At 39.7% G+C, this 20,912-nt stretch overlaps 1 protein-coding gene across 5 annotated transcripts in view; it reads left to right on the plus strand.

Moving 5' to 3' along the window:
- The first annotated feature begins 52 nt into the window (after positions 1 to 52).
- The window catches only part of LOC111144830 (tankyrase 2), a 69,012-nt gene continuing 48,152 nt past the window's right edge, over positions 53 to 20,912 (plus strand). For 4 of the 5 annotated variants that reach the window (XM_022499339.1, XM_022499341.1, XM_022499340.1 and 1 more), the window contains exons 1-3: positions 147 to 388; positions 14,595 to 14,819; positions 16,948 to 17,043. In XM_022499339.1, coding sequence (XP_022355047.1) covers positions 190 to 388; positions 14,595 to 14,819; positions 16,948 to 17,043 — 520 coding nt within the window. In that variant the 5' untranslated portion in view covers positions 147 to 189. Of the gene's footprint in view, positions 389 to 14,594; positions 14,820 to 16,947; positions 17,044 to 20,912 lie in introns of all 5 variants that reach the window. The other variant, XM_022499342.1, reaches the window with a different exon arrangement.

Raw genomic sequence — 20,912 nt, forward strand, 5'->3', positions numbered from 1 at the left:
TCGCGGGGCCGAGCGAGGGGCGCGCGGCGGCGCGGCCATGGGACTGCGCCAACCCCGGTGACAGCAGGGAGCCGAGCGGCCCAGGCCCTGAGCGCGTCTGCTCCGGGGGGCCTCGCCCTCTTGCTTGCAGGGCCGGGGCTCCTGCTGCCGTTGCTGGCGCTGCTGCTGGCGGCGGCGGCGGCCAGGATCATGTCGGGCCGCCGCTGCGCCGGCGGGGGCGCGGCCTGCGCGGGCGCGGCGGCCGAGGCCGTGGAGCCAGCCGCCCGCGAGCTCTTCGAGGCGTGCCGCAACGGGGACGTGGAGCGAGTCAAGAGGCTAGTGACCCCGGAGAAGGTGAACAGCCGCGACACGGCAGGCAGGAAATCGACCCCACTGCACTTTGCCGCAGGTAATCCGATCGATGCCGCCTCGCTTCGCCCTACACCCCTCCTGCCCACCGTGGCTCTCAGGCCTGAAACCAAACGCTGCGCTCCTCTGGCCCCGGTTTTCCCCCCTAGGACTCCGGTACTAGTCATCTCGCTCTCATCGATTGGGGACCAAGGCGAGGACATGGGGCTAGGGGGCGAGCGTGCCCCACTCAGTGGATTTTTTTTTTTTTTTTTTTTTGCTTTGTTTTGTATCAACAATACCTGTACCAACTTCCGGTTTTGCTACTCTAGGAGCCTTCCATACACAAGAAAGGGTGGGGGACGCCGTAGACCCTGTGATTTGAAAGGCCAGTTATCTCCAAAATTTATCGTTCTTGCAAGTTCCACTATAATTCTTATCAATCCTTTGGGTTAAGGTTTTAGAGGCCTTTGTAAAATAATTTAGTGTAATTTAGGAGGAGTAGCTTAATTAGCCATTGACACGTTAGTGTTAATGGGTTTGTCAGGGTAGCCAGGTCATTAGCAAGTTTCTGGAGAGGCTAGAACTGGGAGTAATCAAGTTTGGGTGAACTGAGATCTGACTTTGCGGGGGGAGGGGGTGCGGGCGGGTAGTGGCTGCCACATACACAAGTTGGGGTGGAAAGTGATAGGATGAGATGAAGAGATGGTGGAGGTACTTAAGCTGGGATCTAGAATTGAAGTTGGGACGCATCTCGCCTCTTTCTGAGATTTAGATCGTTTGAATTACTTTTCCTTTAGTATTTACTATGTTGACTTTATGATATAAAGGTATTAATTTTAACTGAAGAATTTAAAAGAACTAGGGGTTCTCAGTTTATTTCTGTTTCTCAGTTTATTTCCATAAATCATTTATGCCTTTCACTTGGAGAAAAGATCATGACTGTATCCTCAGGTGAGCTATGCATGATTGAAAATGGGAGTAGGTTCTCATCCTTAGGATACTCTTGGTTTTTTATTTTGTATTACATGTCTGGTTAAAATAATTTTTTTAAAAACAATATGTTTTAGGGGCGCCTGGGTGGCTCAGTGGGTTAAGCCGCTGCCTTCGGCTCGGGTCATGATCTCAGGGTCCTGGGATTGAGCCCCGCATCGGGCTCTCCGCTCAGCGGGGAGCCTGCTTCCTCCTCTCTCTCTCTGCCTGCTTGTGATCTCTCTCTGTCAAATAAATAAATAAAATCTTTAAAAAAAAAAAAAACAATATGTTTTAAAAGGTCCCTTTCTTTTGTAGTTGGCATGATGAGCACAGAAAGAGTGTAAAAAATTGCCATGTTCACAGACATTGCTTTTACTTAAGTTATTTGCTTTAACTCGTCCCTGTTTTAAAATATAAATACTACTGAAGAATATGCTTTCTTTATCAGTTCCAACTTTGTTGGGTTCCTATTTGGGGAGCCTTTTAAGAGGAAGGTTTGGTGGGAGAACTAGAAACAGCCTGTGGGCAGCAGAAAGAGAAAGGTGAAAAACACTAAAGTCAAATCTCACCTGCTTGCCATTTTGCCTAAAATTTTAGTGATCAGTGCTATCTTTTCTCAGCTAATTTGAATTGCCCTGTTTGGCCATGTAGTTGACATTTAAACAACTAATTTGGCAAATTGTCATAACCAACTGATAAGTAATCCAAAGGGTAGTGTTACTTAGATTCTGTTCACTTGATCTGTGGGATAAAAATAGCCAAGCAAGATCTTAGTTGCTACCTTTCAAGAATTTGGTGTATTAATGAGTTCATATCTGAAAATAGTAATATTTAGAGGTTATGGGATTAGCTTCTTACTGACCTTGTTCCTCCTCCACCATCCCACCCTCAGTTCTTTCCCAACATTTCAAAGTACTTTTTTACCTAAGATTTCATATGGCTTTGGGGCGCCTGGGTGGCTCAGTGGGTTAAAGCCTCTGCCTTCCACTCGGGTCATGATCTCAGGGTCCTGGGATCGAGGCCCGCATCGGGCTCTCTGCTCAGCGGAGAGGCCTGCTTCCCCCCACTCTTTCTACTTCCCTCTCTGCCTACTTGTGATCTCTGTCTGTCAGATAAATAAATAAAAATCTTTTGGGAAAAAAAAAAAAAAGATTTCATATGGCTTTGACTGAAATGGAAAATTTGTTTTAGGAATCAATGTGTCTCAATATTTACCCAAATTATCTGGTACAGGTTATACAACTAAGAATTTAAGGTGTAAAAGGAGAGTAATAAAAGTTGCTAATGGTGTACATTAAACCAGAGCATTAAAACCCCTGCATCTAAACCCAGTCATATAAGAAACTTTTAAAAAATTAGCTCTGTAAATTCAATCTGAGTTAGTAATTAATGAGAGAGCCTAGTTTAACTTTTAAATAAATGTATCCAGCTACGTTTTCTCTTATGAGGAGAATACATTTTATAATCTCTTACAGACCTTGAGCTGTCATGTTGGTGTACATATAAACATGCCATTGGAAGCTCAGTGTAGGTGTGGGGACTGTGGAACTGCTTGATCAAGCAGTTTTTGTGTTTGTACATTGTAGGGTAAGCCGGGTTTTTTTCTTTTTTTTTTTAATCAATTAAAGTTTGGAGGTTTTACAGGGGGAGGGGACATGTTTTTGTCTTTGTTTTGATTTCTAAGCAATGGGAATGAGATTTATGCAGACTAAGGAAATGAATCATGTTAGAACAGTTTAGAAAAAATTTGGTTTGTCTTCTCATCTAAAATATTTAGTTAAATTAAATAAATTAAATTAAAGTAATTAAATAAAGAGAGTAGTCACTTGCTCCCAATAGGCAGTTAATTCCCTAGGAGTGGAGTTCTTCTGTTAATGAAAAATAATAAACATAAATAGGAACTTTTTTTCTATTGGGTGCTTTTTACTATTAAACTAGGTTGCATTTCTTCTAGATAAATTATTTAAGAAGCCATTTATTTTTGGTCTTTTTCTTAAGATTTATTTATTTTAGAGTGAGAGAGCTCAGGGTAGGGGGGGATGCAGAGGGAGAGGGAGAGAAAGAATCTCAAGCAGACTCTGTGCTGAGCTTGGATCCCAATGTGGGGGCTCAATCTCAAGACCCTGAGATCGTGACCTGAGCCAAAATCAAGAGTTGAACACTTAACGGACTGAGCCACCCAGGAACCCCTTCAGAAGCCATTTCTTAGGAGAAAAAAATTGTTTCTTCTTCAGTCCCCCACCACACACAGAGGATATGAATGATTTTTTTTTTTTTTAATAAATCACAAAACTTGTTGAGGCAAGTTGATGGATAGGGAAGCTGCAAGTCTAATATTGCCAAAAGCAATACCATCTGAAATTCTTGACAGTAAAATCTCCTAGAAAACAGCAGATTACAGTAAAGGAGATTGGTTCTCTGAATTTATTTCTGAAAAATAAGGAAGAGAGACAAAACCTTGGGAAGGACATCATGTTGTCTGTCAGAGCCAAAGAAGGAAATATATAGCATTCTCTAGAACCTTAGAATAGGATTGGGGGTGGTGATAGAATTCCGTGGCTTCAGTCTTTGCGGCATGCAAAGAGGTATCATTCAGTGGAGAAATATGTAAAACACTTTTTAGGTTTAAGAAATTCACATATTCACATGTAGAGATGATGGAAAGAGATGTACATATTTATATGTTATTAGAGAATGTCCAGTTGAAAAGAGCTTGCATTATAGAGTTCTAGCTAAACAAGGTAACACTTGTATTTATATGCTACTCAGACATCTACATTGGACTAAGATTGATTTCCAGTTATTATATTCAGTTGTGTAAGTTGCTTGTAAGAGCGTTTTGGGAGGGTTGGTGTCTTTTTTTGTTGTTTTTTTTTTTAAAGATTTATTTATTTGAGAGAGGGATGGAAAGTGTGCTTTTGGGGGAGGGGCAATGGGGGAGAGGGAGAGAATCTCAGGCAGACTCCGCACCAAGTGCGGGGCTTAATCCCACGACCCTGCACTGAAATGAAGAGTCCAGCTGCTCAATTGGATGAACCACCCAGGCACCCCTGGTTTGGTATTTTATTCAGAGGAGGGAAGTGAAATTAGAACATAAGGAATTTATTATAAAAGCAACAGATAAGAAAACTAGAGTCACCTTAGAGATGAAAGAAGACTAAAGTTAGACAACGCTATTGTCTTCACATACATAGAAAACAAGTAAAAAAGTGAAAGGGATATTGGATATGAGTTGTGTGGCTTGGGCAGTCAAAACCAAGGCCAGTAGGTGAAAGGTTACAAGGAGTCAGACTGCCTTTAATAATCTGTTCGATTGTGAAATTGGCTGGAAATGTCCAGTGGTCGGATTGGCATCTTTCAGAGATGTTGTAGAAAGAGTGGGCAGTTGGACCAAATGGTCAGAATCTGAACTAGTATAAGAAAGTGGAATGTTTACCCCAAGTGAATGTTTTAACAAGTCAGCTACCAAAGATGTAATAGCCTTTGTGATTGCCATTCATATCTTTTCCCAAAATGGTGCTAAGACCTCCAAAAACATCTCAGTAGCTTTTCCTACTTTTGGCTATAGGCCAGTGCTGTAATTCTAGGAGATGCACAAAATGGATCCATATTCCTTACCTAGGACTAGGATTACATCTTATTTCCAGGATTTGTTTTTGTTGTGGGAAATGATTAAATCCCACATCAGTTAAAAAAAATATGTATATATCAAGTAAAGACCAGTTTGTTTAAGAATTTAGGATATTTCTTAACTTACCAGACCTCCCAGTATATTACCAACACTTGAGGTACACCTCTTTCTTCAGGATCTTGTGGGACTTAGAGATTTACTTCAATAATAAATAGTTTGGAGTATTTGTTTCAGTACTCTTCACTCAGATTGTCAGGATTTGATAACCCAGAGGCCATGACATTCTTTTCCAGATTTCTCCTAGTCTGACCAGAGAGGTAGTATATCTGTCCCAAGTTGCACTGAGCAAAACCTTGTTATTTATATTCCTCATTCTAAAGAAATACGTATGGAGGATAACTTTCCTGGATCTTGGTAAACTAAATAGTAAATGAGAGGTTTAAAATAGCATCCCTCAGAAAAATCTGGTAAGAGTCCTGGCTGTGTAAGTCAAAGCTAAGGGCTTCTTAATTATACATTCCCAACTCCCAGACCACAAGAACCTTCTCTGTCTTATAGTGTTTTTTGACATTTTCTGTTTCTGAGCTTTTCCTTCTGACAAAGCCCTGTGTGACACCAGCCTGGACATCAATCATTTCATATTGGACAGTTTATATCAGTGGCCCATCCCACATTTGGACTGTAAAAAAAGGGGAGGTGGTGGCCTTCAGTGAAACTCTCTGAGAGTCTAAATTGATTTTTCTGTTGTGACTTCCCCTGCTCTTTGGAAGCCATTCAGATTAAATCATGTTTTAGTATAGTAGCAAAATAAGATGTTAATAGTCATGGTTAGCAATAGTCCTGAAACTGATGGCACTGACATAGTAGTGAAATTTGACAAGAAAAAAATTGAATAGAGTCCTTAATGGTTACATATCGGCAACTGCATAGTCTTGTGAGGGTCATTTGCTTACTCTTCCAACAATGTACTAAGCAGATGTTTATCAAGTCCTCTTATATGCCAGCTACTGGCCTTGGCCAGTGAATAGAAATGAACAGGACATAATACCTACCATTAAGTGACACAGTTTATTGATCAGCAGATTTACTTTCCAAATACGCCTGTTTTGTTTTCCGGTCAGTGCTTTTTAGTGAATTCAGACTCAGTGTATGATTTCATCAGTATTTTCAAGCATAGAGCAGTATTTGAAGATGAGTTCTGTTCCATAATTATAAAATAGACCGCCGTGTATGCTAAGTAGCCATGACTACTAACTTTAGGCTTCTGATACCTTTGTAAAGAGATCCTTAGGATTTAGAGATTGGCATTAACTCTAAGGCCTTCCCATGTTTTAACTGGCCAGTGAGAACATGATCAGAATATATCCTGCAAAGCTTTTTTTTTTTTTTTTAAAAAGAGTACTTACCAGAGGACTTTAAACTGCTCTTGAGACTATAAGAATGAGGATTTCATCAAGGATTAACCCTTGGAGTTTGAGAAACATCTTTTTTTTTTTTTTTTTAAAGATTTTATTTATTTATTTGACACACAGAGATCACAAGTAGGCAGAGAGGCAGGCAGAGAGAGAGAGAGGGAGAAGCAGGCTTCCTGCTGAGCAGAGAGCCCGATGCGGGGCTCAATCCCAGGACCCTGGGATCATGACCTGAGCCGAAGGCAGAGGCTTCAACCCACTGAGCCACCCAGGCGCCCCAAGTTTGAGAAACATCTTAAATCTAAAGGTTTTGAGTGTCTGGGTGGCTCACGCGGTTAAGTTTCTGCCTTCAGCTCATGTCATGATCTCAGGGTCCTGAGATCAAGCCCCACATTGGGCTCCCTGTTCAGCAACGAGTCTCCTTCTCCCTCTTGTGCTCTCTTTTCACTCTCTCTCTCAAATAAATAAAATCTTTAAAAAAAAAAAAAAAAACTAAAGCTTTTGCCAAACTTCCAACAATAAAAGATTTTAAAATTTGAAATAGCTACCTGCTGACCCCCTCTAAATAATTTTTTTCATGCAAAGAAGTGGCTTCAGACCTTCAAGAGCTCCAACTCTTCCATCTACTCTTTCAGGATAGCAACATGACCTCCGCTCACATACTGTAGTCTTTATAGTGCGACTTTAAAAACTGGCCATATTGGGCGCCCGGGTGGCTCATTTGGTTAAGCGACTGCCTTCAGCTCAGGTCATGATCCTGGAGTCCCAGGATTGAGTCCCACATTGGGCTTCCTGCTCAGTGGGAGTCTGCTTCTCCCTTTGACCCTCCCCCTTCTCATGCTCTCTCTCGCTCTTTCTCTCTCAAATAAATAAATAAAATCTTTGAAGAAAAAAAAAGTGCCGATTTCAAGGATGTCTGGGTTGTTCAGTCTGCCTTTGGCTCAGGTCATGGTCTCGGGGTTCTGAAATCGAGTCCGGTATCAGGCTCCCTGCTCAGCGGGGAGTCTGTTTCTTTCTCTGCCCCTCCCCTTGCTCGTTCTCTATCTCTCTCCCTCTCTCTCTCTCTCTGTCTTTCTCTGTCTCTCAAATAAATAAATAAAATCTTTAAAAAATAATAATTTGTTGGGGGGGGGGCGCGCCTGGGTGGCTCACTGGGTTAAGCCTCTGCTTTCGGCTCGGGTCATGATCTCAGGGTCCTGGGATTGAGCCTCAAGTCGGGCTCTCTGCTCACTGGGGAGCCTACTTCCCCCTCTCTCTCTGCCTGCCTCTCTGCCTACTTGTGATCTCTGTCTGTCAAATAAGATAAAATCTTTAAAAAATAATAATAATTTTTTAAAATAAATTAATTAAATAATAAAAAGATACTGGTTTCTGCTGTCAGTCTTCACACAGGTTTCAGTGACCTTGATGGCTAGGAAATCCTGTTGATACAAAGTTATTGAATTAATCAGAAGGAATGTATAGTGAGGGATGACTGCGGTAAGTAGTGAGAAATGCAAAGAAAAAGGGAAGAGCAGTCCAAGCAGAAGGGCAGCATGCAACGTTGGCATGCTTGATAAACTGAAAGAAAGCTGGATCATATTTGGAAACTGAAGAGTAGTATGAAATAAAGTTAGAGAAGTAGATAAGAGCTAGTTCATGCAGCAGGTCTTGTAGGACACAGTAAGAGTAATTGAATTTTATTCTGTGAGCATCACTGGGAAGCCAGTGAACTATTTTAAAGAAATACTATATTCTTGGTAATATAACGATAATATATTAGTACATATTATATCATGGTTTAAATAATGTAAATAATAATAATGACTGTTTTTGGGGGGGGGGTTGGGGGTTTTTTTTGGTTTTTTGTTTGTTTTTTTGTCTTTTATGTAGTCTCCACACCCAGCCTGGATGCAAGAGCTCAGCTGAGATCAAAAGTCAGACTCTTAACCAGTTGAGCCACCCAGACATTCCATGATGGTTGTTTTTAAAAGGTCACTGGGGGGCCAGTGGCTCAGTGGTTAAAGCCTCTGCTTTCAGCTCAGGTCATGATCCCAGGGTCCTGGGATCGAGCTCCACATTGGGCTCTCTGCTCGGCGGGGAGCCTGCTTCCCCCTCTCTCCCTACCTGCCTCTGTGACTACTTGTGATCTCTGTCTGTCAAATAAAAAAATAAAATCATTTTTAAAAATACATAAATAAGTAAATAAATAAAATAAAAATAAAAGGTCACTGGGGGCACCTGGGTGGCTCAGTGGGTTAAAGCCTCTGCCTTCAGCTCAGGTCATGATCCCAGGGTCCTGGGATTGAGCCCCAAATTGGGCTCTCTGCTCAGCGGGGAACCTGCTTCCCCCTCTCTCCCTACCTGCCTCTCTGCCTGCTTGTGATCTCTGTCAAATAAATAAATAAAATCTTTTTAAAATAAATAAATAAATAAAAGGTCACTGGGGACAAAAGTGGTGAGGCCCAATTAGATTGTTGAAATAATAGTTCAAGCTGGAGACAGTAGTGGTTGGGTCTAGAGCATTGGAAATGAAGAAAAGTTTGGGGACATGTTGAGTTTGAGATGACTTTGAAATATCCAGGTGGAGATATGTCCAGTAAACTGTCTGGAATTCAGGTGAGAGGTCTAGCTAGACTGGCGATTTAAATTTGGAAGCTGTATATCTAAATGGTACTTAATGCCGTAGAAGTAGGTGAGATCATCTAAGAAGGGAAAAATGGATAAAGAACTGAGTCCAGAGGAATGTGAACATTTAGAAATTAGGTGGAGGAGGCAAGATGGCCTTAGGTAGATAGGACTGCCCAGACTTGAACTCCTCCTTTTTTTGCCACAGACCTATTTTGTCTGCAGCCTTCCCATCTAAGTTGATGCCAGCTCCACCCCTTTATCTCAGTCCAAAAACTTTAATGTCATCCCTGACTCCTCTCACTCACCTTTTCAGCCCTACCCTCACCCCTCATCCAATCCAAGAGAAACTATGCAGGCTCTACCTTCAGAGTATCCAGGATCTGCCACTCGTTATTCTGACAACTGCCACCAGATTCTTGGAGTGGTCGTTGAACCTATGTATCTGGCCCTCATTACTTCTAACCTCATCTCCTACTTTGCTGCTGCTTTCTCACTCAGCTTCAGTCACTCTGGCCATACTGTCAGCAGGAAGGCTAACCACCTGTCTTTCAAGTCTTTGATCAAATGTTACTATCCCAACAACACCTGTGGTGACCTCCCTATTCAACTTTATAACCCACCTCCATACACACACCCTGATCTCTCCTTATTCTGCTCTTTATCCTGTGACCTTCTAGCATTTTTTTTTTTTTTTTTGCATTTATTGCTCATTTACCCCCATCTCCACAGAATAAAGTTCTCAAAGGCAGGGATTTGGTCTCTTGTTCATTAGCATGTCCCAGGCACCAAAAAAAAGTGTCTGTCATGTAGTAGATACTCTCTGATCATTTGTTAAATGAATGGATGAGACAGGAAAACCAGGAGTGTGTGATGAAATGGAAATTTTGGAGAGGGTGCTTCAGCAAGGAAGGAAGTACTTAGTTGCCAAATGTTGTTGAGGGGTATGATCAAATGAAGACAGACATATAGCCCTTGAATTTGGCAACATGGAGATTTTAAATGACCTTGATGAAAGTATTTAAAAGAAGCAGAAGCCAGATTGTATTTGAAAGAGTGTGAATAGAGAGAATTGGTGACAGCCTTTAGAGATTTGATTATGCAAGGGAGCGGAGAAATGGAAATTTGAGTTTAGGGAGGATATTTTTCATAAAATAGAAGATGTAGAACACGTTTACATACTATCAAGAATCATCTAGTAGAAAGGGAGAGGTTGTTGGGAGTGGGGAGAGAACAGAGACCTTGAGAAGGTAAGAAGGGACTAAAGTACAAGATGAAAAGTAAAGGGTCTTTGATAGAAGTACACTTCTTTCAACAAAACGGATGGAAAACTAGTGCTTTGTAGCCAGCCTCATTTTCATGCATGGCTTGAAATGTCATCCTGATGGTCCTAGCTCTAGCTCCTGAGTTCAAGATCTGCAGAACCTTCTACTTGGTATTTGATTCACAAACACCTCACTAAGCATTTCCAAAACTAAATCATCTTAACCCACAAAAGCTTGTTTCTCAGAGATCTGATAGTCACCCCCATTCCTTCTCTGTCCTCAAGTTAAAGAAGTCACCAGATGCTGTCAATTTTCTTTTTAGTTACTTCTGGCAATATTGTGTACAGTAGCAAAAAATTAGTAACAACTATCCATGAGAAAGGAACTACAGATCTCCTACTGATGATGGTTTATGATTGTATGATTTTACAGTGGTATGCATTCAGTAGAATCCATACTTCAGATTTTGAATTTTGATCTTTTCCTGGGCTAGCACTATGCGGTACGATACTCATGATGCTGGGCAGGGGCATTGATCTGCAGCTCCAGTCAGCTATGCAGTCATGAGGGTACACAGCCAGTTCACTTAAAACCATTCTGTACAATCGTTATGTTACTCTCTTTCTGTACAGTATTCAGTAAATTGCAGGAGATACCCAACACTATATTATAAAATGGGCTTTGTGTGAAATGATTTAGCCCAATTGTAGACTAATATCTAAGTGTTCTGAGCTCATTTAAAGTGGGCTAGGCCAAGCTGTGATTGATGTTTAGGGGTCAGGTGCATTAAATGCATTTTTGACTTAAGAGTATTTTAATTTTAATGGGTTTATCAGGCTATAAACCCATCAGAAGTTGAGGAAGATCTATAGTTAAATTATGATACTTCCAACAAATAAAATAGGTACTGATAGGAGTTGGTTTCTGGGATATTACTATTTTTTTTGTTTTTTTTTTTTTAAAGAAAGATGCAGAACAGTGTTTCGTTTTTTATTTATTTTTTTTAAAGATTTTATTTATTTATTTGACAGAGATCACAAGTAGGCAGAGAGGCAGGCAGAGAGAGAGAGGGAGAAGCAGGCTCCCTGCTGAGCAGAGACCCCGATGTGGGGGCTCGATCCCAGGATCCTGGGATCATGACCCAAGCCGAAGGCAGAGGCTTTATCCCACTGAGCCACCCAGGTGCCCCTTTATTGTTGTTCTTAAACATTACTAGGTATTTGTTTGTCCTTCAGTAATGACTTAAAACGTATAGTAGTAGTTTTCATACTATTTCTAAGAGATGCCTCAGTAATACAGGGATAATTTCCTTTGGGTCTTTGTGAGGGCTTTTGAAGAAGGAGGATTCAAGCTGAATTGTATTGTTACACTGAATTCAGTTAAGTTGCAACTCTGTGAGTGCCAGTTACGTACCAGGAATTGGGTATTTTTTCAGTGATCACGCTGTATATTAGAATTTTACAAGATTTCATTAGGAATTGTTAGCTCAAAAAGATAAACACACACACCTGTTCATTGCAGTGTCATTTACAGTAGTCAAGACCTAAAGCAGCCTAAGTGTCAATTGATGGATGAAGGAAAAGTGGTATGTGTATATAATAGAATATTATTTAACCGTAAGAGTAAAATATTGCCATTTGTGACATGGATTGACCTTGAGTATGTTATGCTAAGTAAAAGAAAGAAGTACTGTATGATTTCACTTGTATGTGGAATCTTACTAAACAAAAGAACCCAAGTTCACAGAACAGATTGGTGGTTGCCAGAAGTAAGGGATGAGTAGAAGAAGAAGGGAGGGAGAAGTAGGAGAAGTAGGGTGGGTGCATGGGTACAGGTGGTCCAAAGATACAAGTTTCCATTACAAAAAAATATAATGTATAGTATGGTGACTATAGTTAATCACATATATTTGAAAGTTGCTAAGAGAGTAGATCTTAAAAGTTCTCATCACAAGAAAATTTGTAATTAGGTGTGTCGGTGGATGTTAACTAGACTTATTGTGATCATTTGACAATGTATATAAATACTGAATTATTATATCGTATGCCTGAAACTCATATGCTTTATTTAAGTTTATATCTCAAATTTTTTTAAGGACAGAAAATGATTCATTAAAATCTGCCTGAAAACAGTTTTGAAAACACTATTCTCAGGGTGCCCGGGTGGCTCAGTTGGTTAAGTGGCTGCCTTCAGCTCGGCTCATGATTCCAGGGTCCTGGGATCGAGCCCCACATAAGGCTCCCTGTTTAGCAGAGAGCCTGCTTCTCTCTCTCCCCCTCTCCCTGACGCTCTGCTTACTTGTGCTCTCTCTCTAACTCTCTGTCAAATAAACAAATAAAAAACAACACTATTCTCTATTCCATAAGACAAAATCCAGATGCTGCCTTAGCATGACATATAAAAGGTTCTTCCTCACCTGGCATCTGCCTAATTGGCATTCTGTATCCTATTAGGAATGATTTGCTCTTTTATGCTTCTATGTACTTTTTGGTCTCTTCTGCTTGGACTGCAGTGCTCTTCCCTTATTCCAATCCTTCCCCTCATCTTTCCTTGCCCCATTCTCTTATGACCCCTTAATTTTTCTGTATGCCTTCAGCTCAGATGTCCTTGCTGGAATCTCCTTGGGTAGTCCTTCTTATTTTCTGCTTTCCCCCAATTTGGGTATTTCCTTCTCTGGACTCTGTAGCATTTTATATGTACCTCTGTATGGCAGTCATATTGTATTGAAATTCTTAGCTCTTTTTGTTTCTCCCTGTCTTAAATTGTGAGCTCTTTGAGAATAAGGAGAATCAGAGATACAAAGATACTCATCTTTGTGACATGGAGCCTAGCAATATTAAAACAAAACATAGTGGGTTCCTGGGTGCCTCAGTGGGTTGAGCCTCTGCCATATCTCAGGGTCCTGGGATTGAGCCTCGCATTGAGTGATCTGCTCAGCAGGGAGTCTGCTTCTCCCTCTGCCTGCCTGCCTCTCTGCCTACATGTGATCTCCCTATGTAAAATAAATAAATAAAAGTCTTTTTTAAATAAATAAATAAATAAATAAAACATGGAATCCAGGTAATCTTTACAGCCATCTAATTCTCCATCGGCTGCAACTAGGCCAGCCCTAGGCATACACCTTAAAAGCATTCTACTGCTGCTTTCTCATTCAGCTCCCACTCTGGTTTTAGAAGAACCGTATTCAGCCTTGGTGGTTTTAAGAATATTGGGGTGACCTGGGGCAAATAATACATTATATGTTAATAAAAATAATTTTCAAAATATTCTCATCAAGTAAGAAAATATTGGGGTGAAACTTTAGATGAGTGAGAAGGGCTTTCTCTCTCAGCACACATGTATCTGCTTTAACATATGCCTGAAATTCTTTTCATTTCATTTTTTTAGCTGTAGAAAGGTTTTAAGTGCTTTTATGCGAGAACGAGCATGGTAAGAGATTGGAATTCATTGGTACTAAAGCTATAAACCAGTAAAAATGAGTTGTAGGACTTTTTCTGTTGTTTGATATGGGAGCACTTAGAGCAGAACTGTGGTACATGGTTTTCCAAAGGAGGCCTCCTACCTAGAAAGAAGTTGCTTGTGTTGTGCATGTGACAAATTGGGGGCTCCTTTGAAGACACCTGATGTCACACCTTTCCCAAGGATCACTTTTATCTTCACTGCACAGCCACATATAAACTGTAAGCAGAATTCCTTGTTGCTATCTCTTAGTCCCCCAATTTAGTGGAACCATTTTATGAGATAGATGTGGGAAAGGGATTCTGTAGCAAGAGTTATATACTTAGGACATCTGAAAATGTATGCACTCTAAATATGCAGAACTCTGTATTTGCTATTAGAAATGCTAGTCTAGAGTGGAAAACATTTGAACATTGGGCTTTCGGTCACCTATTTCATAACCATTCTCTGAAGTTAATGGTACAGTTGACCCTTGAACAACATGAGGTTTGGGGTCTTGACCCCCTGTGCAGTCAGAAATCTGCATATAACTTCTGACTACCCAGAATTTAACCACCAACACCCTACTGTTGACCATAGAAGTCTTACCGATAACATAAACAGTCGAGTAATGCATATTTTGTATATTATATGATGTCCTGTATACTGTATTCTTACAATAATAATGAAGAAAAAACATATTTACAGTACTCTAAAAAATCTGCTTATAAGTGGATCCGTGCAGTTCACACCCATGTTGTTCGAGGATCAGCTGTATTGCCTAAACCGTTAGGCCCTTGGCTTTCTCATTAAGATTAGTTAGTGATACATTCCAGATCTCCTTTCCATCAGTTATTTTTTGAATTGTTAAATCTTTTGTTATTCTTCATCCAAAGACATTTTGGCAAACTTAAATGTGGATAATTTGCTTTCTTCTAGGTTTTGGGCGGAAAGATGTAGTTGAATATTTGCTTCAGAATGGTGCAAATGTCCAAGCACGTGATGATGGGGGGCTTATTCCTCTTCATAACGCATGTTCTTTTGGTCATGCTGAAGTAGTCAGTCTCCTTTTGCGACATGGTGCAGACCCAAATGCTCGTGATAATTGGAATTATACCCCCCTCCATGAAGCTGCAATTAAAGGAAAGATTGATGTTTGCATTGGTAAGACTATTTACTTTCTGAATCTTCCTGAAACAGTTTGTAACTAATTCTGAGTCTAAATTGAATTCATTTGTTAATATGATCAAATTCTGCCAGGCTGAATTTAAAAAATTAAAAAAAAAAAAAATTCCTAAAGAACACTTTGTGATTTAACCTAACCATTATTTACTAAGTGTCTGTTGTTCTATGGTATTAAACTTAAGTTCTTTAAAGAAGAGAATACAAAATTCCTGTTCTCTAGAAATTTAGATTCTCCTGGGAGAATAAGACACATGAAAAACCAGGTAAAGTCATGGTAGAAGTGAACAGGAATTGTTAGAGGGAACTGAGTACTGTGACTTGGTTAGAGTCAGGTTGCTCCTTCCTGGAGTCTTTCCAGGAAGTAATGGGAGAAAGATTGGAAAAGGTAGATAGACTTCTTTATAAAGAGCTTTGAATTCCAGGTTAGGGAGCTTGTTATTGTTATGTAGGCAGTGTGGAATCATTGAAGACTTTTAAGGAAATAGTCTCGTGAAGTGTAGCTTATTTTCAAAAGAATGATCTGAAGGGGGTTAGGTTGAATAGAAGTCATCAGAGAGACCAGCTAGGAATGACAAATGATGAGGGCATGAAGTAGGGTTGTTGTAGAATAAAAATGGCAGGATAAGTACAGAAACATTTGAAGGACAAATTATCAGTCATTTAGAATTCTTTAACAAATGATAGAGGATTTGCCTGACAGGTTGATCACTGACAAAATTACCAGTGAAAAGGTTGCTTATTTGAGAGTTTTCATTAATCTGGTATTAACTTTTCTGAGCCTTCCAGTCAGGGATTTTGGACTCTGCTTACCTTAGCTCTGTTTCCTGATGCAAAACAGGGACAGTTGAAATGTTGGAGACAGATAGAAAACCAACTCTGTGCACTAGGAAAAGCCCAGGTGCTCTAAGCTGGACTGACTGTTCTCCCCTCATCTCAAAGCCCCAAATCACTATTTATACTGGTCAGGTTAGTTAAAGTTAGGTCATTTATAAAGATAGAAAACACATTACCCACTAATCTCTGCCCAATTCTCCTTTCCTGTGTTATCTAAGTTGTTACTCCCTCTGCTCATAGTCCTTTTCTAGTTCCTGAGTCTCAGAGTACAAATAATCAGCTTTAATAATGTAGGGTTTTCCAAATATAGTTAGGTCTTCACTGTCCAGTATGGTAGCTGAGGACTTGTAATATGGCTGATTTGAATTGAGATACACTTTTTACATACCAGTTTTTCAGAGATTGACTTTGGAAAAACAGCAATGCAAAAGTCTCAATTTTATATTGATCACAGTATAAATAAAATACTGAAATGGTACTTTGGGTATTGGGTTAAATAAAATGTGTTTAAAATAATTTAACCTTTTTTTTTTTTAATGTGGCTACTAGAATATTCTAAATTACATGTGTGGCTCGCATTTTATTTCTATTGGCCAGCATTGTTACAGGGAGTAGTAGAGTGGAATGAATACAACTGTGTCAAAGAACAGGAGGTAGCTCCCCTCTCTGCATGTATTAGCCTGTCTTTCCTTGGCACTTTACTTACAGAGTGTGCTAGAATATCTTTATATGACAGATAACAATACAGAATATAGCACGAGCCTTTTTTGTGTATGTTCTAGGATGTAATGAAACGGTTTTGATTTGGGGTTTGTTAACCCTACAGAGGGCATTTTTTTCTTTTTTAAAGAATTTACCCGTGTGATTTTATTTTTCTTTTCTAATTCCACAGATCCCTATTCCTGGACTATCCATAGCTTTTGAAATTCCATTTTGTTATGATAGGACAGTCTACCATGAGCAGTTGTTCATTTGGAATTAGAGAACAAGCTTTTAAGCAAATTAGCCCTTTATTTCTTTATATACTCTTATCTGTCCTTAGTCACAAAGCAAAGGAAACCTTACATTGAGCTTAGGGGACATTTATTTACTGTATCTTATACATTAAATAATGCAATATTTTATACAATCTTATCTTTAAAATACAACATTTAGCATGCCATCAGGATATGGAAGGTCTTTAAATAACTCAAAGACTTCTGGACCAGAATTTTGAGAAGATCCGATTGTCATGATTACCATTTTGAAAGGTATTGTCGCTGTGTTGTTGCAGTGCTCTTACAGCATGGAGCTGAGCCAACCATCCGGAATACAGATGGAAGGACAGCATTAGATTTAGCAGACCCGTCTGCCAAAGCAGTGCTGACCGGTAAGTCTATGTACACACTTTGGGTATTCTGGGAAGAATATAAAGAATTGAGCCTCCTGGGTAGACGGTCTGTTTCCTCCAGCTAATGACTTTAACTAGATTTTCAAAATACTGTCAGTTCAGTTGTTAATCTTTTCTACATCTGGATAATTGGTGTTTGATTATTACCTAAGAAAAGTAAAGCTTTTCTTTTTTCTTTTTAAATTGGTGTTTAAATTTGTGCTTCCTGTCGTATTTCGTTCAGGGGTAATAGATAATTGTGTGTTACTATCATGTATTCAGGACATGTTTTAAATGTCCCTGACTTTTCCAAGCAAAAATAAACAACTGGGGCTACATCAAAATAAAAAGCTTTTGCACAGAGAAGGAAACAGTCAGCAAAACTAAAAAGCACCTTACAGAATGGGAGAAGATATTTGTAAATAACATCTCTAATAAAGGACTAATATCCAAAATATATAAAGAACTTAGAAAAATCAACACCCAAAAAACAAATAATCGAATTAAGAATGGGCAGAAGACATGCATAGACATTTCTCCAAAAAGATAGACAGTTGGCCAGCAGACACATGAAAAGATGCTCAGTATTGGGGCACCTGGGTGGCTCAGTCAGTTAGCCTCCAACTCCTGATTTCGGTTCAGGTTATGGTCTCAGGGTCATGAGATCAAGCCCTGCATCAGGCTCCATGCCCAGGATGGATTCTATCTCTGTCTTTCCCTCTGCCCCTCCCCACCCCACTCCTGTGCACACAAACGCACGCATTCTCTCTCTTAAAAAAAAAAAATACTCAACATCATTTATAGCTGTCAGAATGGCTAAAAATCAACAACATAAGAAACAATAGGTGTTGGTGGGGATGTAGAGAAAAGGAACTCTTGTGCACTGTTGGTGGGAATGCAAACTGGTGCAGGCACTATGGAAAACAGCATGGAGGTTCCTTAAAAAGTTAAAAATAGAACTACCCAGTGATCCAGCAATTGCACTACTGGGTATTACTCAAAAAATACAGAAACACTCATTCAGAGGGACACGTGCACCCTGATGTTTATAGCAGCATTATTTACAAGAGCCAAGGTATAGAGGCAGCCCAAGTGTCTCATATATGTCTCCAGATAGGATCCATAGATAAATGGATAAAAAGATGTGGTATATATACACAATGGAATATTACTCAGCCATAAAACAGAATGAATTCTTGCCATTTGCAACAACATGGATGGAGCTAGAGTATAATGCTAAGTGAAATAAGTCAGAGAAAGACAAGTATCATGTGATTTCACTCTTGTAAAGAATTTAAGAAACAAAAAAAATAAGCAAAGAGGAAAAAAAGGGAAACCAAGAAATAGACTCTTAACTATAGAGAACAGACTGATGGTTACCAGAGGGGAGGTGGGTAGGAGGATGGGTGAAACAGGTGATGGGGATTAAGGAGTGCACCTGTGATGAGCACCTGGTGATTAAAATAAAAACTTTTAAAAAATGAAAGTAGCTTAAAATATTTGAAATCTCAGAAATTAATTTTATTGACAAGTGAGTAGGTTTATGAAACATCTCCTTTTGAAATCAGAGAATTTGTATTTCCAAGCTGGAACTGCCTAAAAATGCTACTTTTCTAGACATTGAAGTTGTTCTTACAAAAAATTTTTTGTGAATGTATATGGTTTTATGATAAGATTCTATATAGGCTGTCAGTTTTTAAGAAGTAAGATATTAGGGCGCCTGGGTGGCTCAGTGGGTTGAAGCCTCTGCCTTCAGCTCAGGTCGTGATCCCAGGGTCCTGGGATCGAGCCCCACATCGGGCGCTCTGCTCAGCAGGGAGCCTGCTTCCTCCTCTCCCTCTGCCTGCTTCTCTGCCTGCTTATGATCTCTGTCTGTCAAATAAATAGATAAAATCTTTAAAAAAAAAAAAAAGGAAGTAAGATATTTTAAAAATCTAAAATAAATAAATAAATGTCCCTGACCTTTCCAGGTAACATGTTTTGCCCCCTTTATATGCGTTTTTTTAATATACTTTTTTTTTTTTTTTTTTTTTTTAAGAAAACCTTTCAAGGGGCGCCTGGGTGGCTCAGTGGGTTGGGGCCTCTGCCTTCGGCTCAGGTCATGATCCCAGCGTGCTGGGGATCGAGCCCCACATCGGGCTCTCTGCTCCGCAGGGAGCCTGCTTCCTCCTCTCTCTCTCTGCCTGCCTCTTTGCCTACTTGTGATCTCTGTCTGTCAAATAAATAAATAAAATCTTTAAAGAAAAAAAAAAAAGAAAACCTTTCAGAAAGCTCTGTTGTCTTTTCTAAAGCAGAGGATTCTGGTCATACCAATTTCAGTACCTTGAAGAATGTCAGTTACTGTTTTCTCTTAACATATTCATGTCTTTGGAACCTGTTAACACGTATAAGGCTTAGTCTCTAGGTTCATTTTATCCTATTTTCTTTTAAAGATTTTATTTATTTATTTGACAGAGAGACACAGAGAGGGAACACAAGCAGGGGGAGTGGGAGAAGGAGAAGCAGGCTTCCGGCCTAGCAGGGAGCCCAATGTGGGACTTGATCCTAGGATGCTGGGATCATGATCTGAGCTGAAGGCAGATGCTTAACAACTGATCTACCCAGGCACCCTAGGTTCATTTTAAACTTTTTGAGTGGTAGTATCCATTTCACATGTTTCTTCTTCATCAGAGTGTTTCCTCTTGAAAAACTCTCTGCCATATTATTTTCTGGATTCTTACCTGTGTGAGCACCATTAGAATCACATCTGATCTAATAGTCAAGAGCCTGAGGGGTTCTGCTGTGAGCTCGTGTGCTTGGACTTTGTGATACTTCTTCTGGTATTACCGGCAAAATTTAGTCCAGTACTCCAAAGAGGCTCTAGAAAAGCAAGCTGTTACTGTAACTATCACTTCCATTTCCCCCCTCACTTTTCCATGCTATTCCCTGCTTTTCTCTTTTTAAAAAATCTTGGGGCTCAAAGAATCCTTGCATTAGCAGTCAGTATATATTTTTATTGTGAACATCAGTTTATATTTTATTTCAGCAAATCAATACACTTCCATTATGTTAAATTATGTTAATTTAAGTTGTATTTTTTTAAAGTTTTGTTTGTATGCATTTGTAAGTATGGAAGCTATCGGCATAAAGAATTTATATTTGGGGGGCCTGGGTGGCTCAGTGGGTTAAAGCCTCTGCCTTCGGCTCAGGTCATGGTCCTTGGGTCCTGGGATGGAGCCTCGCATCAGGCCCTCTGCTCAGCAGAAAGCCTGCTTCCCTCCCTCTCTCTGCCTGCCTCTCTGCCTACTTGTGATCTCTGTCAAGTAATAAATAAAATCTTAAAAAAAGAAGTTTATATTTAATCCTGTTTTTATATATTTAAAGTAGTACTGTAATATAGTTTTAGTGTTGGAAAATCTTCTGCATTCATAAAAGTATTAATGATTATGTCCAGTTTGTAATCCCATAGATTATCTTCTGTTATGTCTATGATGTTGGCATATTGGATTTTGTTTTGTGTTACTTTGGAATGAAGTTGTGGGTGCATTTTGTCCGTTGCACAAATAACATACCAGTTTTAGAAAATTTGAGGAGTAAAAAGAAAAGGAAAAGCTCACCAGTAACCTACTACCTAAGACAAACTTTGTTGAAATTTTGGTATATTTTCTTCTTGGCTTTCCTTTTTGGAACATACTGTTTTCAGATAGCTTCATGATGTAATACTAGATTTTTCTTTTTTTTATTTTAACTTTTATTTTTTCTTTTAAAGATTTTATTTATTTATTTGACAGAGAGAGAGAGAGAGAGATCACAAGTAGGCAGAGAGGCAGGCAGGGAGAAGGGGAAGCAGGCTCCATGCCTCGGGACTCGATGATCCCAAGATCCTGACA

This window comes from Enhydra lutris, unplaced genomic scaffold (assembly GCF_002288905.1).
Source record: "Enhydra lutris kenyoni isolate GAN:26980312 unplaced genomic scaffold, ASM228890v2 scaffoldscaffold12, whole genome shotgun sequence".
Lineage (NCBI taxonomy): Eukaryota > Metazoa > Chordata > Mammalia > Carnivora > Mustelidae > Enhydra > Enhydra lutris.